This window comes from Sesamum indicum, linkage group LG7, assembly GCF_026168435.1.
Source record: "Sesamum indicum cultivar Baizhima isolate 11 linkage group LG7, ASM2616843v1, whole genome shotgun sequence".
Lineage (NCBI taxonomy): Eukaryota > Viridiplantae > Streptophyta > Magnoliopsida > Lamiales > Pedaliaceae > Sesamum > Sesamum indicum.
This window is the reverse complement of record NC_142663.1, coordinates 6,612,837-6,629,618: the sequence shown is the minus strand read 5'-3', so window position 1 is coordinate 6,629,618 and position 16,782 is coordinate 6,612,837. Positions and strand designations below refer to the sequence as shown.

Here is a 16,782-nt window from a genome sequence, read left to right as displayed (position 1 = left end):
TTTTGCATTTTCTTGTCTTCATATGCCCTACTTTCGTAAAATGCGGATGTTGTCTGGTGAGTAGGTCAGCTGTCACAGTGATGGCCGTGATCGATATCTTTATATGAGTCATTTTTAGGAGGTCCTTAAACTTATATGATGATAGGCCCCACCCTGGATCGATCATACATGTATGGTGTTGAGAGACAGATGAGTTTTTCCCGCAAGGTAATGTGGTAGAGGTTATAAGGCATGTGGATGTGGGTTTGTGATTTTGAAAGATACCACATTAGGACCATGAAAGTGGTTGTCTAGCAAATGGTCTGATCTGATGTGCTGCGGAGGCGATAATGTTGCATGTTGGTGCAATAACTGGAATTTGAATTGTTCCATCCATGAGCAGTGACAGGGTGGGGAATGGGAATGTAGTGCCTATTTTCTTTTGCTTTTAATATTTCAATGTTATATAAGTTTCTGTCGACAAATTACCTCTATTTTCTTCTATGCGTTAAAAGACTTGCTGGGTAAATTACAATATTTTTTTATTATTTAAAAAATCTTAAGTATTTTTTAAAATTAATGGTCGTTTAATAAATATCTTCTTATAAATGATCCATATTTCGAAGGAGGTATTCATATTTTTTTAAAATAGCGATGAGATATTTATAATTTATACAACCCTTAGAGAAACTGTTGTAATTTTATTTCATTTGTGGGACATCTGAAAACAGTCAACATCGACTTTTTATAAGATTATATACTCTTTCTCCCACCCGTAATACCTTCAATAATCATTTCTTAGGGTAAAAGCATATATGACATCTCATAAGATCTCAAGTTTAATCACACTAACACTTGCTGTAAAATTATAAATAAACATTTGAGGTTGTAATAGTAATTTACACCAACACTATACGAGAGTCTCGTAGTTGAATTTTTTGTAAAAGTATATGATATTTGTGTAACAAGTCTAATTCATACATATATTAACCCTATTTTATAAGGATAATAATTAAAACATATATGCAATTATTCATCTCTTCCACACGTCAAGAAATGGCGACTAGAGCACAAAAAAGTGAGAGGTAGGCTCCATGGCAGTACATGGGGACCCCTTCGCTGACGTGTCAGGATATTAGTGGTTGGTTGACCAGTTCAATAATCGAGGAGACAGACAGCTGCCAGAAAACTTTGCCCTAAATAGAACTTGTTTTACAAGAACAGAACAGAAGAGAAGAAGATGAGGAGAGATTTGCTGATTTGATTTCGTAGCAGCCTTTTATTCTCTCCTTCTCTTCCATTACATCACAAAATACAAATAATTCAAATGGATTATTATGTTTTTATGCTCTATTTATACGAGTTCCTTATTTTTTAAAAATTATATATATTTATTAAAAATATTAATATTATTTATATAAATTATGTCCGTTTTTTTTTAAAGTTTAAACAAATCCCTTTACAAATATAGACATTATTACACAAATTATCCGTATTTCTTTTGCTTTTAAGAGTAATTTTTATAATTATGTTAAAGATATAATAAATTTATATAAATAAATTATAAATTAAGAGGTGCAAATCAATTATCCCTAATTCAAATTCACAAATACATTCTCATAAACCATTAAAATCACATCCTTTAGGCTTCAATCCCTCTAAATCAACATCACATTGTAATTATTATACATATATGATTATAATTGTTGTGAATATGTGTGAAGATTGTGAATTTCATGCATTTTGTTCTGGTTTAATACTTTAAAATTAACATATAATTAACTATATATTTATAATTGTAATTGATCGGACCCCTCTTGAAGATCAAGATTTTTATTATTTTAGGAAGTTTTGCTGACGTGCTTTTGAAATAATAATATCCCATCGCGCGAAGCATTGTTCGTTCTGATTTTATATGATTCTCACAATTTTATTCAAAAAATGCGTCTCGTAGAAAGAACAGACTTTGAGACATATAACCCATTTAAACTGTCTCGTTTATAACTAATATATGATGCTTGCTTATATAATCTACGCTCGTTCTATATATTAAAATTTATTATATGATTGTAATTATAATTGTTCTGTACCCTTTTTAAGATCAAGATTTTTCTTTCTTCGTAATTTAAATTTTTTTAAATAATATAAGATCATATAATTATGCATTAATTAAATCATAAAATTAAACCAGTTTTTTCAATAGCTATTAATCTTTTACCTGAAAATTATCTTTCCTCCTCGTAATGAATTTATAACCATTTTTGTAATAATAATTTATTTATGGGAACTTTTTTGTTCTTGAAAACCAAAAAAAATAAAAAAAGATGTTATCAAAAATTTGATGGGATGCGAAACCGTAGTGGGCCCCCGTTGATCACTTTATTGTTACTCACACGGAGATTTGAGTAGGCTGCATTGCACCCTAAAATTGCTCCTTCAAGAACTTTATCTGTCAATATGTACATATATATATACATGTACACATATATATGTATATGTATATGTATTTATACATACATGCACATTCATATGAAGGTTGTATACACACATATACGCAGAGAACACACACAGATTCTTGGGAAAGCAGGGGGAAGGAAGCGTATTCCTCGTGAGTACTGCATATCCTGCAACGCGATATACGCTACTACGACCCCATCCCCCCACATTATACGCACAGAATTTCAACTATTTATAGGGAGAGAGAGAGAGAGAGAGAGAGAGAGAGAGGGAGAGAGGGAGGGAGGAAAAAGGTGTTGCTTTTAGGAAGGAAAAGCCAAGAAAATGATGTGGGAAGCTGGAGGATCGACAGCGTCGTCATCAGCAGCTGGAGGAGCTGGTGGGAGTGGCGGCGGAGCAGGGAGGAGGAAGCCATCTTGGAGAGAGAGGGAGAACAACAGGAGGAGAGAGAGGAGGAGGAGAGCAATTGCTGCCAAGATTTATGCAGGGTTGAGGGCTCAGGGGAACTATAATTTGCCCAAACACTGTGATAACAATGAAGTCTTGAAAGCTCTCTGTGCTGAGGCTGGTTGGATTGTTGAACCTGATGGGACTACTTACCGCAAGGTGAATTTTTTCTTCTCTTTTTGTTCCTGGCGTTTTCTTGCAAGTTTTGTAGTTTTTTGTGTTCTTTCTGCATCTGGTGTTCTTGTCGATGTTCTCTTGTGGGTTATGTTGATTGTTTTTTCTTTGGATTGACTTAGATCTGTAGTTTAGGGATGTGGGCTTGCCTTGTTTCAACTCAGATTTCAGTTTATCATCTTGGGTTTGATTTGTTAAGCAAATGAGAGCGGCTGAGGTGTTTTCTTTTTTATTTATTGTTAGTCTATGGATCTACTTGCTTAATTATTTCAACTGTCTGTTGTAATTGATGTAAAAAGCTCTAAATTTGATCTTCTGTTCTGCTTACATCTGCCCTTAAGTTCTGATAGTTAGCTAGGAGTTTGTTGTTCTGCCAGTTTTGGCAGTAAGGAACAGTGAAGGAGTTGCTTTCTTGAGATTTTGGTCACTTAATTCTAAATTTTGAAATGTGTGGATGGTGGATAAATGTTTTCATTCTATTATGATGATGATCAGCTTCAAGTTCTTAGTTTCCATCATCTCCTGTTTGTCCAGAGTTGCATCTTGATGTTGGATGTTTTGCTGATATAGTTGAGATTCAATGTGAACCATACAGGGATGCAAGCCATGCCCAATGGAGATAGGAGGCACCTCAGCTAACATTACCCCTAGCTCCTCCAGAAATCCAAGCCCACCATCTTCTTATTTTGCAAGTCCAATTCCTTCATATCAACCCAGTCCCTCATCCTCCTCATTCCCCAGCCCGTCTCGGCGCGATGCCAATGCTTCATCACACCCTTTTGCCTTCCTCCTTAACTCCATCCCGTCTTCACTCCCTCCTCTACGAATATCAAACAGTGCCCCAGTTACCCCACCGTTGTCATCTCCAACAAGACTCCCTAAACAAACTTTCAATTTGGAAACCTTAGCCCAAGAATCCATGTCTGCATTGAACATCCCTCTGTTTGCTGCTTCTGCCCCAGCAAGCCCCATTCGAGGTCAGCGTTTTACACCAGCCACTATACCTGAATGTGATGAGTCTGACACGTCAACTATTGATTCCGGCCAGTGGATGAACTTCCAAGCATATGCAAATGCCACAGGTGCAGTTCCAACATCTCCGACATTCAATCTTATGAAACCTGTGGCACACGAAGTTCCACCCAAGGATGCCATAATGTCAGACAAAGGCAAGGGTACAGAATTCGACTTTGAAAATATGGCTGTGAAGCCGTGGGAAGGGGAAAGGATTCATGAGGTGGGAATGGATGATCTTGAGCTCACGCTAGGCAGCGGAAACACTCGTTGATCATAAACCGTTAATACTTAAAATTCATCCATGGCGTCCTTTACAGATACTTGCCGTAGCACTGACATTACCCAGAATACGGGTTCATCTAAAGACTGATTTGGAGATAAAAACTTTACCATTACACAATATTATAGCTTCTTTCTTATGAGTCTGTGTTCTTAGGTTGGATTGGTTTTTCAATTGATTTTCTGTTCAGTCCCTTATTCCATTTTTCCATTTTTAGCAGTCATTGGCCCCATTTTAAGTTTGGAGTGCGTCTACAAGCATTATGGTGTAGATACTGATAGTCCCTTTACCCATTGTGATCAAGAATTATGGTTCTTTACAGTAGACTAGTTGGAACTTATCCACAGTGTATTGAATGTTTCTGGCAGACTATTTTTCTTACAGTTCAAGCTAATGATTGTCTACTGATTTTGGTAATTATAAATACCTCATATTCTGCAGTATTGCTGTCCCCTTTGTGCCTGCAGATTTCTGCTAATCCTATAGATGCAGCTGCTATTTAACATCATATTGGGGAATATGTAATTTTCTTTCCTTATTGTACTGATTTCCAAGAAACCTGTACAGACAGAAATATTCTCCGACTCAATACTTCTGGTCTGGAACGACTGTCCCTAGTCTATTTAACTTCCTCAATTCCTCCTATTTCTTAATGCTTTTACAATATTTAATTAGTCACTCTTTATAAATTATACATCTAATTGTTCCTCACTATTTTATAATACTTTTACAACATTTAATTGTTCGTCACTCCTTTTGAATTATACATTAATCATATAACAATTTTTTTTAAAAATTATACATTAATCACATATCAAACATACTTTACTTACTAGTGATTAGTTGGATCTGAACTGCAAATTCCCTGGTAATCGATTGTTTTTTTTCTGACCATCTATTTATAAGACAAATAAATGGTTCTAATAATTGAGTTATTTATTGTGAATGCCCCTGGCAACACAGCCATCCGACCATAATGGTATGATCTGATTTTTCTGTAACTATAAACAATATATGTGTTTTAATTATGGCAGAAAAGATAATGTCTTGATAAATAATCTTGGAGATTGGCTTTGCAAAGACCAGAAGGTCAGATTTTGGTACATGGGAGTAGGGTCCGGACATTTCACTTTCCCAACCTATGTTAAGGGTCTTTAATTTGTTTGTTATTACAGCGTAGGACGTGGCCTTAGTCACATGTAGTGCCTTATGAATGATTATCCTGTGGTCTACTTGTCATGGAGAGAAATCGATGCATTATTATCCTATGAACGTGCTATAGCTTTCTAGTCAACCAGAAGTTATGAATACATAGATGCAAAAGAAAATAAAATATTAGTTAAAGATTTACAAACAAGTGAAACAGTCATGAAATGTTCAAAACCGAAAAACACACAACAATACATCTAAGCAATTACATACATAGAAATCATATGGTGAGAATTAGTAGTTAGATGAGGATGACAAATAGAAGTTGATCAGTTGGTGAATCTTGGGACTCAAAAGTCTTGTAATAAGTGCACCCTTCTGCGTATGGATCTCATTTACGAGTTCTATCACAAGAAATGGGTGTGATGTCTTGAAACTCGAAGTCCTGCAAGTCACCAAAAATGACCAGTTTTGAACAAGCTTCGGTCAAGTACTAGGTTTAGATTCAGGACATGAGTTATCGGATGTGCATTTCTCCTCCACAGCATCTCGAGGAGGTGCTTCTTCTCTCTTGTCAAGCTGAGGTCTTGGATCTTTTGCAGGACAATGGCTGCATTCGTTGTATCTGAAGCATGTGACGAGATGATCATTTACTAAACCAGCCACTTGCATAAATGAATAAACTACTGTTGGTCCTACGCAGCGGAAGCCTCTTTGAATCAGATCCTTGCTTATGAGTTCCGATTTTGGCGTTTTAGCTGGTACTTGACGTGCGTAGCGAAACCCACTTTTTATTGGTTTATGGTTCACGAATCGCCAGCAGTAGTTATTGAAGGAACCAAACTCTTGCTGGATCTGCAGCAAGCAATAAAAGTAACAGAAATGATCAGACATCTAGGCAGGTTCAAGAAAAGATGTTTTAACCTCATAATTCTTACCTTCTGCAGCTGCTTAGCGTTATCGACAATCGCACGAAGTTTTGGTTCAGAGAGCAATGTGCTTCCATGCACTCTCATCGACAGTAATCTCTCATCGTCAATATTTGCTACTGATGTTGGATCAAAGTCATTAAAGAACTTTCTGTAAAAGCCATTCATCAAAATGTCAAAAAACAGTACACATAGGAGACATCAAATGCAAGTTTAGATGGTGATACTAGTGAATATGATCAACACCTAAATATCGATCTCTTGCTAAGAATTACGGGCCAGGAGAGTTCTGCCAATGCTTGTGAGAAAACCAGAAGCTCAAATAACTTGATATCATCATGAACTGGGACTCCCCATTCCTCATCATGAAAAGAAGTATATAGTTGTTCTGCAGTGTATGTAAGACACAAAAACGATTATCAAAGTGTTTGAGAATCAAATTTGAATTGTCTCATAAAGCCCCTAAAATTGTGTTCTAATATGTCTCACTTCAACTTTTACCTTCTTCAGGTGCAACAATGTAATGCTAAATCTAACAGTTCAAGATTTTGCACAGGGAAAGAAACTGAACATGATACACATGCCTCTTGAAATTCCGAATTAATGCTTGAGGAAACACGGAAATGAAATAAAGGATGAAATCCCACAGAGTACATTTTAACTTATATAGATCCTACAACATGCCATTTTCCCAAGAATCATGAAGCTTTCTTACATTATCAGTTTCACAAAGTTATACATAATAGTTTCCACATTCGCTTAATCTTCCAGTCCCAAGCTGATACTGTCGCATGTCATCTTGAGATTATAGTCCACATTATTGATGGTTAAAGGACTCAAAAATTCCATATGTTGATTTAAGTCAAAGGGGTTTGCACCAAAACTCCACTAAAAATGCAAAATTACACTATTTTTTAATTCAAAAAACTTTAAAAATTAGTGCTTACAACCCTTCCTACTATACGGCAGGATGTGTTTGTAATGTTTCTATTGTAAAATTAATGTCTCCATAAGGTCCTTTTTTCCAATTTTTGAGACTACCTAAACATTAGATGAGAAGATCATCTATACTTATTACCGATGAACTAAAGTAAAAAACAAATGTACTACAAGTAAAGACATTTTTAGCACTAATATCGCGACTTTAACCAATATGCATAGCAATATCAAACCAAATATGACGAGTAGTCAGATTCTTAGACTGACCCCTCTCTAAATTTAAAAGTTTCCGTGTAACCATGATGCTATTACAGTAATTCTTACCCAAATTATGCCGATTTGCTCCTAAAAAGTAATGAACTACCTAATGTTTCTCGTACAATGTTAATGTAAATAGAATGCACATTTATTTTCCGTATTACTTTTATAATATGTTGTATTTTTATATTACTATGCTAAACACTAGAACAAGTGATTGAACTAAATATTTTTATGTGATGGATATAAGAATAACAGTAACATTGTTCCATATATTTAAAAAAAAAACTTATATAAAAGTATGTTTTCTTCATTTACCCTTTAACTATATGACATTACATTTACATCCCTATGAAGTCTAAAAATATTACCAAGGGCAATTTGGTCAATAAGATGGATGATGAGGGGCAAAATTGGACGTGCATTTAAATTTTTGCCGGATTCTCCTTCCAAAACGTAGGGTGGGCATTGTGGATAGGATATTTTAAGAAGAAGTGTGTAAATATAATTTTAAAAAAAACTGATAAAAAAAATAATTTCACAATTTTAAAGAGGTCTTAGTGTAATTAAATCAATCAAATACTGAAACAGAAGACACAACACGGAGCCCATGCAACCCTCCAGAAAGAATGCACTTATCGTATACTTAATCATTATTATGAAATTGTACATTAATTATATAATAAATATATTATAATTGATTTAGGTCCTGTTAGAATTCAGACATTCTACTCCTTTAATACATGCATGCCACGAAATTCTATCTTTAAACTTCAACTGAATTTAAATCCTCTCAGAAAAAAATACCAGAATTGGGGGTGATCCAATCGCAACGCTTAACAATTAGCGGCACCGCAGGGGAGAGCGTCAGAGCTTCGACTCCAGCTGGAACAACTTTCGCAGCTTTAACAACCCCATTACTATTTTTAATTCTCCTCGAGCCCATACTTTTTCCAGATTTTACGTTTGAGCCCCTGGAAGACGAAGAAGAGGAGGAAGAAGAGTCCGAAGAGCTATCAGCTGATATATTGCACCTCGCAAAAGCTGTCGCCGCAGCCTCCGCCGGTGACTTCGAAGCTACTTTCTTAGGCTTCTCGCCGGACTTCTTCCTCATCTCTTCCTTTCCCCTCTGTTCTTCAAAAACCCGGACCCGGTTCCCCGTCGGAGCGAGTATGGACCGGGTTTCCTCCCCGGGTTTTTCAGTAGCCACTGACATTGTCGCTGCAGCTGAGCCCAGTGGGAAGTTAGAGAAGAAGTGGAGGGCAGAAAGGGAAGAAAATTGTTGCAGATAGGAGACGGAAAGATGATGAAATGAGGAGAGAGCTAACGATTTAAATATGTGACTCAACTGTTTGCATACAGTGACCGGTAGTAGCCGGTGACCGTGATGGCGTGTCTCATTCTTCCGGGGAAAGTTTGTGTGATGTCTCGATTTTGCCATCGCCAAATTTCAAAATTCAAACCTATGCACTCTTCCCTTTTTCTTTGTCAAGAAAATTTTTTTTTGGTAAATTACCACATGCTCCCTTAAAATTTATCATAATTACAATTACATTCTCAATATAAATATAATAAATTTGCCCCTACAATTACTTTTATTAAACAATTATTTATTTTTCTCAAGTAAAAATCTATTAACCAAAATGAAACTAAACAAAAGTTAATGATTATATGGCATTTTAATTTAGAAATGAATTATAATAACTTTATCTATATTACGAGGGTAAAAATATAATCGTGTAAATAAATTTAAAATAGAGATTGAAATATCAAAAATAAATATATAGTGTTTGAGACTTGAGTGTTTTATTTAAAAACAAAAAATATGATTTATTACATAATTTACTACATTCAAATGTAAAAGGTAATTGAATATACTAATAATTTCAATCAAAATGTATTTTTAAAGAAAATAAATAATAAATTACATTACACCATACCTACACTTATACATTTATAAAGTTTAACTCAGATACTTTTGAATTATGAATTTTTAATATTACTGTCATTGTAATAAAATAAAATTTAAACTTAACAAAGTTATCAACCATCACATTAATAAATTTTTAAAAAATTAAGAAAACCAAAATATGAGCAAGGGTATTTTTGGAATTGGGTTAAAATTAATTATTTTTATCTTAAAAAGAAAAAAAATAGGATTGAAATTTGGGGGTTAGTGGCCGTTGGGCTGAGAGTCATATTCATATTGGGTGGAGAGGGGTTGTTTGGTAGTGAGTTTTTTACCGTTACGAAAAGGAATTGCTATCCCACCACCACCACTTCACCAGCAGAAAAGTGCCCAACCAACGGCTAATCTGACCCCCCCCCCCCCCCAACCCCCCTTGCTTCACACTCTTGGATTAGGTCCGATTTGGATATGGTTGATGAGATGAATATTGACGGAATATATGTTATAATTAAGAGGATATAGTCAAAAGAAGAGTTTAAAGTAAGTTTACGAGTTTCTTTCACTCAATCATACATAAAGAATCCACAAACTTAAATAATACGTTGGTTGTTGCGTTCTCGTGATCACATGAAAATATATATATAATTCTACATCTCAAAATACTATTAATTGTATAGTGGCGAATCATCGAATAATTTTAGGGATTTAGGCTATGGATATTGAAAAAGTTATTGGCTGTGTTTTCTTGACAGATGAAGAATCACTGGGTCGAAAAGATGATTAGACCCATTCACGAAGGTCTCATTCGTTCGCGATACGAGACATATTCAAAAGGAAGTCCATTAGTTATTCAAGTCATACAAGATTCGTAAGATTGGTATTTCACTTTCTATATTAATCTGTTTAATGTGCACATTTTTGTTACAATTTGTGTCTATGTAGACAAAGCATACTCGATGCATGTGTATAATATAAATTTGTATTATACTTTTTATTAATTAAATATAAAATTTTAAAATAAAACAAATAATTAGTTAACATTGACAAAATTTACTTCCTAATGGCACCCTAGTGCGGGGCCTTTTTGGATTTGGATTTCCTTGCGTCTGGGCCGCTTAGATTTTTTTGAGTCAATTTACTTTCTTGTGACACTCTGAACCCTTATTCTGATTGGGCTTTTTGGGGGCATCTTGGGTCTTTTGAATTTTTAGACCTTGCGTTTCTTTGGGTTTTTGTAATTAATTTCTTTTTTTTTTTTTGTATTTAATCGGTCTATTTTTATAGGCATCACAAATATAACCTAAAATTTTATTTTTTTTACCCAGCAAAAATCCTTTGATATTTATGTTAGAATCTCAACAAATACCAAAAATGAAATAACAAAACGAAATTAAGAATGAAATTTAATTATGGGTAGGATTTTTATTTTCTTCTTTGATGGAAAAAAAATATTACTCTCCTAAAATTCTCTGTTTTCTTTTTCTTTTATACCAACATTGTAACATGCAGAGTTAATGGGCTGGACTCTATGAAGCCCACTAATTTACCAAGCTCAGGTAAGCTCTATACATAAAATGGCTATTCAGCCGGGCCCATATCTACATTTACTACTCCTTTTCATACCAATGACCAGCCCAACCCGGACCATCATATTATCAGTGGGTATGTAATTGCACATTTATAACCCATTCCCGCGAATAATTAAGAAATTAGTTCAACTAAAATGAATAATTAACAATTTGGTTATGTTCGTATCAAATTCCATTTTTTAGTACATTCCGCACAAATTGGTTATCTTTTGGTGTAGAGAGGAATGAGATAAAGCAATACGAACTAAAAGAGTATAAACGAGTGAAATTGAAAGTGTCATTACTCTTTTTTTTTTTTTTTTTCCTTTTTTGTGCAAACAAGAGAATGAAATTGAAGTTCAAACTGTGAAAATTCAAGTAAGAAAATTAAGGTGTCATTTTAGTTAAAGTAGGATATTCTTGTTAGGAAAGCTTTCAGTTTATAAGCAAGTTGGTTGGATAAGATCGAATTTCCAATGAATTTGGTGGAGGGCTCCCACGATTTGATGGAGAATTATCTCAAGGTAGTTAGATAAGATTGAATTCCTTACCGATTTGATGGAGGGTTATCTTCCGGTGGTTGGAATTTTTCCACGAATTTGATGGAGGGTTATTTCATAGAGGTTAGGGACCCACGATCCTCGAGGACAATTGGAGTTCGTTGTCGATAAGGGTATCTTTTGCAAATAATAATGCTTTTTCCAATTTTTTGGCAAAGTGGCCGAGGAGGCATATTCCCTTAGCTAGAATCCCATGAATTTAGGGTTTAGAGGTTACTTCTTGCAAGACGCCACAGAGGTACTTCCTGTTGAAGGCGCTACATGACCTCGCTAAGCCGCCTAGTCCTTATTTGATTTTGTGGGGGGTGTGGCCTTAGAAATCTTATGTAGATCCAGTCGTAAACGCCATGTGATATGAGCTTCTGTTTTGGTTGGGAAATTCAAGGGCTCTAAGCGTCCTCGTGGGCCTGCGGGGCTTTATTGGATTTGGGTACTCTCGGGACTAGGCTGCTTAGGCTTCTTTGGTTCACTTTACTTTCTCGGGTCACTTCTCGAACTCATTGGAAGCTCTATTGGAATTAGGCTTTTGAGAGCACCCCTCTTGGATCTTGCATTCCTTTGGGCTCTTGCAATTTTTTTCTTTCTTTTGGATCGTTTGAATTTTTTTGGGCCAATTCATTTTTATAGACATCGCTATCTTTAAAGGATATGATAGTCATTATTTAAATTTGTTTCCTTTATTTTTCTTGTGTTACTTTCCATGTATTTTATATATGAATACACCTATGCATATATTTGATACGAGCAAAACGTTGCTAATTTAGGATATTCGGAACTTAAGTCATTTGGGCCAAATTCTTTGTCTAGAGAATGGAATTTGCGAAAAGTGCATTAGCACTTTGATACTTAAGTTAGTAAACAATTGTTAAAAGATAAAGTTTGAATAAAATAAAGCAATAACAAATGATAATGTAGCAATAGAAGGATTGAGATATCAATGTGTTATGCTTATGTTGCTGCAAACATGAGCTACCTTTTATCGGAGGGGAGAGGCTTGGTTTTATAGCCATGGTTCTCCTCCGGGAGAAGAAGTATGACCCCTTGAGACTCAGGTCAGCAGTTATCGTAGACAGGCTTTCCACAAATTCGAAAATGATCGACGGAGATCTTGAAGAATTATGCTTATTGAGGGGTTCTTATAGCTAGATAAATCTCCTAGTGGGGTACATTCCGAATTCAAAAGGGGTACACTCCGAGTGCCAAATTGATGATCCTTGTCATACTTCATGGATAGCCCTTTTCCCTCAGAGTGAATAACATTCTGCCATTACAACTACATGAGTGCAGGGTAACTCCTCCTCACACGCCAGTGGGTCTTTCATACAATCCTCCTTTCCAAGTGCCTTTACTGGGTGTATGAGCCATGGATCCCTCCTTCTTAGGCCTCATGCACGTATGAATTTTTTTGGTGGGCTTTATTCAAAACGGACTTCCTCTTAGGTTGAATTCAAATTACAACATCAATATTTATAAAAATAAACTAAAAAGTTAGTGCAATTGTGTACGCCCCATTGAATCAATTTATCTAATTTGTGTCATGTTCAAACCACATTGATATGCATAACTTTTTTAGGTTAGCGACAACCATTGTGAGAATTGATCTTAAATTCAAGGGTGGGGACACCTCGTGTGAATAAATAAAAAAAAAAGAAATAAGCAAATAAAAAGTCAATTATATATTATTTTGAATACAATATTACATATACCATAATACTGCCTTACTTCTAAGTCTATCACTAAGCAAAATATGCGAAATTCCAGGAAATAGGTTTTGGAAAAAAAATATTGGCACGCGAATCAAGAGTCAAGCGCCCTTCTCATGACAGCTAAATATACCCTCTCCTTCTCCTCCTTTGATCATCATATTTGATTATTTCTTCTTGTTTCCGAATCCATGGATTCCAAGTCTGCAACCCCTGATCCCAAAACCCAGAACCCCATTGCTCCGGCGAAGCCCACCTCCAAAAACCAGAAGGATTTCCTCACCCAGCTCGAAATCTACTTGGCCAAGCGCGACGGCGTCGACAAACTGTTGAAAATCTCGCGCTACGCCACCAAGATCATCCTGGCCTCATCCCTCATAGCCCAAGAACCACTCGTTACACGCCTTAAATCATTCGAATCGAGCGTTGGAGTCAGCCGCAAGGCCTTCCGTTTAGGGAAGTTCGTCCAAGATGTTAACGCTCTCCGCTCGACCCACTTCACTTCTCACTCCGACTTGAATTTCGTCCTCAATGTTATCGCGTATGGTGGGGAGGGGCTATACTATTTCATCGAACAGTTTGTGTGGTTGGGAAAAGCTGGATTAATCGACAAGAGGCGTTTGCCCGCGTTGCAGAAATGGAGCGCCTGGTGCGAGTTTGTGGGCTACTTTGGCAGCGTGAGCTTGAAGGTGATAGAATTGAGGAAGATTGATGAAGAGGAGAGGTGTTTGGTAGCGAGCATTGATTTGGCGGTGCTGCGGGGGATTGAGTGTAGGGAGGAACACGACAAGCTTAGGAAATTGAGGGAGAAGAAGATGATGAAGAGGCTTTCGATGGTTCAGGATTTGGCTGATGGGTTGATGGCGTTGGCTGATATTAGAGACGGCAGAGGACGGCTTTCGGCCCCGCTTGTGGTGTCGTCTGCGGGGCTACTGTCGGCATTGATTAGTACTCACAAGAACTGGATTTCTTGCTGAGGTTTTGAGGTATGGCGATGATTACTTGATGTGTAGCAATGGGGGAATATAGGGAAGAATAATTACATGTGTTTACCCATTTGAAATGGGGTGATAGACAAAAATTCTTTTTGCAATGGAGAATAGAATGTTAGCCCAAATGAAGAAAGATAAACTCTTTAAACTCAATACCTGTAGTTTACAATATTAATGAATAATGAATATTGTTGTTTCATGGCATGAGAAAATTGAAGCTGTCTGTTTTAGTAGTTTATTTGTGATCATGATTGAGACTGCTGCTGCTTTGGGTGAACATAATATATACTAGAGGTGGTGAAGGATTTATATGGGAATAGAGGAGCAGAGCAAGAACAAAGATGATTTGATATAAGTTTCTTGATTGATGGAAGATTTTGAAATTTCTTATAAATTAGGAGAATATAGTTGTTCTGCTTTTTATTGTTTTCTGGGCTATCTCAGATCAGTATTTGATTGTTATGAAGAATAATTTGTAGATTTGGGATAATCTCTTTTCGTCCGAAGGAGAGTGGATCAATGTGGTTGTGATGCCACAAAGAGATGCACACATTACATATTGATTTGCAGTTTTACATCATGTAATCGTTTAGCCTCATGAACGGTACTCAGAAATCAGTCTGTCAACTGTGATAGCAAAGGTTCTTCAGGTGGTTTTCTGCAGGGTTATGATCATTGACAAAGTCTTTCAGTCGAATACCTCATCTGCACTTAGCACAATAGCTTCCATCATGCTGCAACTTGACTTGCATTGTGAATTCCTCTTTTCTGTAGGTTTTGATCACCTGCAGACTGTAGGGGAAGCCATTTCTAGTTTCTTCAGCCACCACCTAGTTGGTAATGTCTTAGTTCCTCCAATTATGGGTTCCAGCAGCTCTGAAGCCGGTGCAGCCCTGATGCACCTAGTTGATAAGTCTGTCTTAGTTCCTTCAATTCCGAGTTCCAGCAGCTCTGAAGTCGGTGCAGCCCTGAAGCTCCCGTATCTCTTTCCAGGGAACGATCATTTTCCCTGAGTTTCTACGAACATATTGGCCGGAAACGTCTTGATGCATCTGTTATTGTTCAAGTGGGATTGTTTACCTCTTTCAGAGGAATTTCTCACTTTCAAGAAAACTCCCAGTTTCTTGGAAGATTCCAACATTATGAGATTCGTCGACCTCCTCCTTCGAACATGTCTTCCTATGCTCTTAGTAGATGGAATAAATGGGGTAACCTGTGAGGATTGAACAGTGAGTTTCGACGGTTGCATGCACTGACTTCCTCTTACTTTCTAATTCAATTTAAACATGGCTACTGAAATATTTCATACTCGATACTATACTCGTACGGATACTAGAGGTTGATTCCAACGAAAGTTCATAAAAAATACCAAAATTCCACATGATTATATTGTAACTTCATATTGTTTTGATAGCCCAATCAAACATAAATAGATAGCTAAATATCATATTTATTTTCGTTTACTAATGAAAGATTTTAAAAAATATTTTATTCAAATTTGTGGCAAGAAAAACCAGTTTTCATATTATATAAATATATTTGGCCGTTTTTGTATCTCAGACCTCTGTGCCTAATGGCAAATCCAAAATCAACTTTAATAACTTTTTGCACCGTGTTTGTATGACGGACTAAAATTTTAGTTATTAGACAAAATAATTAAGCACATATACTAACTAAGGTGTTCAATTCAATTAACCAATTTAATGAGTCCTAAAGTTCAGTTAATTAAAATTCCAATGCGCCATCTTCGAACAGATAATTTCTGTTGGATTCGGTAAAAATCGAAATTATTTTGTGATGTGGGATTAAGAAGAATGTTAGGAAAATACCAAAAATGTCCTTCATTAAGGGCGTTTTAGTCATTTAAGGAAGGATCCGCGCCTTTTCCATCGATCGGGTCGAAAGGACCCGACCCGGATCCGTCTGCCCTTGAAGACCCGGACAATTGCAGCCATTCGATCATGGACGCTGGCCAGTAGGATGAGACCACGTGGCTGGTCAATGCTACCCTGCTGTGCCCTATATATAGACTCGAAACGCCGTAATTAAAGGTAATTGTTCTGCATTTATTGAGATGATCGCACACTTTTCTCTCGATCAACCTAACTTAAGCGTCGGAGGGTCATTGTCGGGGACGTGTCCGACGAGCTCGTTGTTCTTGTCTTATTCTCAAGGAACCCAAAATCTAATCTCGGAGGAGTTAGCTATCTGTGACGAGTTCGTGTTTCGGGATCGCTGAATTCGAGCGGGATCATTTTGATTCGATTGTAAAAAATTAATTTTTCAATTCGATCTATTAACCAAAATTGCACACCCTTAGTACTAACACGATATCGACTGGCAAACTAGGACTACCAAAATCTAGTGAAAGATCTAGAGAATATTGGATACTGATTTCCACACATCATAATAGTATTTGGA

General features: G+C 36.3%; 3 protein-coding genes across 3 annotated transcripts; 2 read left to right on the top strand and 1 right to left on the bottom strand.

Annotated features, from left to right (window-relative positions):
* The first annotated feature begins 2,510 nt into the window (after positions 1-2,510).
* BZR1 (Brassinosteroid signaling positive regulator (BZR1) family protein) lies at positions 2,511-4,797 on the top strand. Its single transcript, XM_011085429.3, has 2 exons — positions 2,511-3,042; positions 3,653-4,797. Exons 1-2 carry the CDS (start codon positions 2,761-2,763, stop codon positions 4,343-4,345), a joined length of 975 nt encoding a protein of 324 aa, XP_011083731.1. The 5' UTR covers positions 2,511-2,760; the 3' UTR covers positions 4,346-4,797.
* Positions 4,798-5,670: 873 nt separating this feature from the next.
* Positions 5,671-8,949, bottom strand: LOC105166174 (DNA glycosylase superfamily protein). The gene is made up of 4 exons (XM_011085428.3): positions 8,437-8,949; positions 6,679-6,820; positions 6,442-6,583; positions 5,671-6,358 (listed from the first exon to the last, which is right to left on the bottom strand). Exons 1-4 carry the CDS (start codon positions 8,843-8,845, stop codon positions 5,990-5,992), a joined length of 1,062 nt encoding a protein of 353 aa, XP_011083730.1. The 5' UTR covers positions 8,846-8,949; the 3' UTR covers positions 5,671-5,989.
* A 4,462-nt stretch (positions 8,950-13,411) lies between these two features.
* On the top strand, positions 13,412-15,660 carry PEX11A (peroxin 11A). The gene is made up of 2 exons (XM_011085427.3): positions 13,412-14,355; positions 15,136-15,660. The coding sequence occupies exon 1, from the start codon at positions 13,561-13,563 to the stop codon at positions 14,344-14,346; it is 786 nt and encodes a 261-aa protein (XP_011083729.1). The 5' UTR covers positions 13,412-13,560; the 3' UTR covers positions 14,347-14,355; positions 15,136-15,660.
* Positions 15,661-16,782: the final 1,122 nt, after the last annotated feature.

Bases quoted from the DNA above. Each gene is read 5' to 3' on its own strand.
- BZR1 (XM_011085429.3), top strand. From the start codon at position 2,761: ATGATGTGGGAAGCTGGAGGATCGACAGCGTCGTCATCAGCAGCTGGA. The intron at 3,043-3,652 runs GTGAATTTTTTC...TGAACCATACAG, and splicing joins ATGGGACTACTTACCGCAAG to GGATGCAAGCCATGCCCAAT.
- PEX11A (XM_011085427.3), top strand. From the start codon at position 13,561: ATGGATTCCAAGTCTGCAACCCCTGATCCCAAAACCCAGAACCCCATT.
- LOC105166174 (XM_011085428.3), bottom strand. From the start codon at position 8,845: ATGTCAGTGGCTACTGAAAAACCCGGGGAGGAAACCCGGTCCATACTC. The intron at 6,821-8,436 runs GTATTTTTTTCT...CATACACTGCAG, and splicing joins TTGGATCACCCCCAATTCTG to AACAACTATATACTTCTTTT. The intron at 6,359-6,441 runs GTAAGAATTATG...TGCTTGCTGCAG, and splicing joins ACGCTAAGCAGCTGCAGAAG to ATCCAGCAAGAGTTTGGTTC.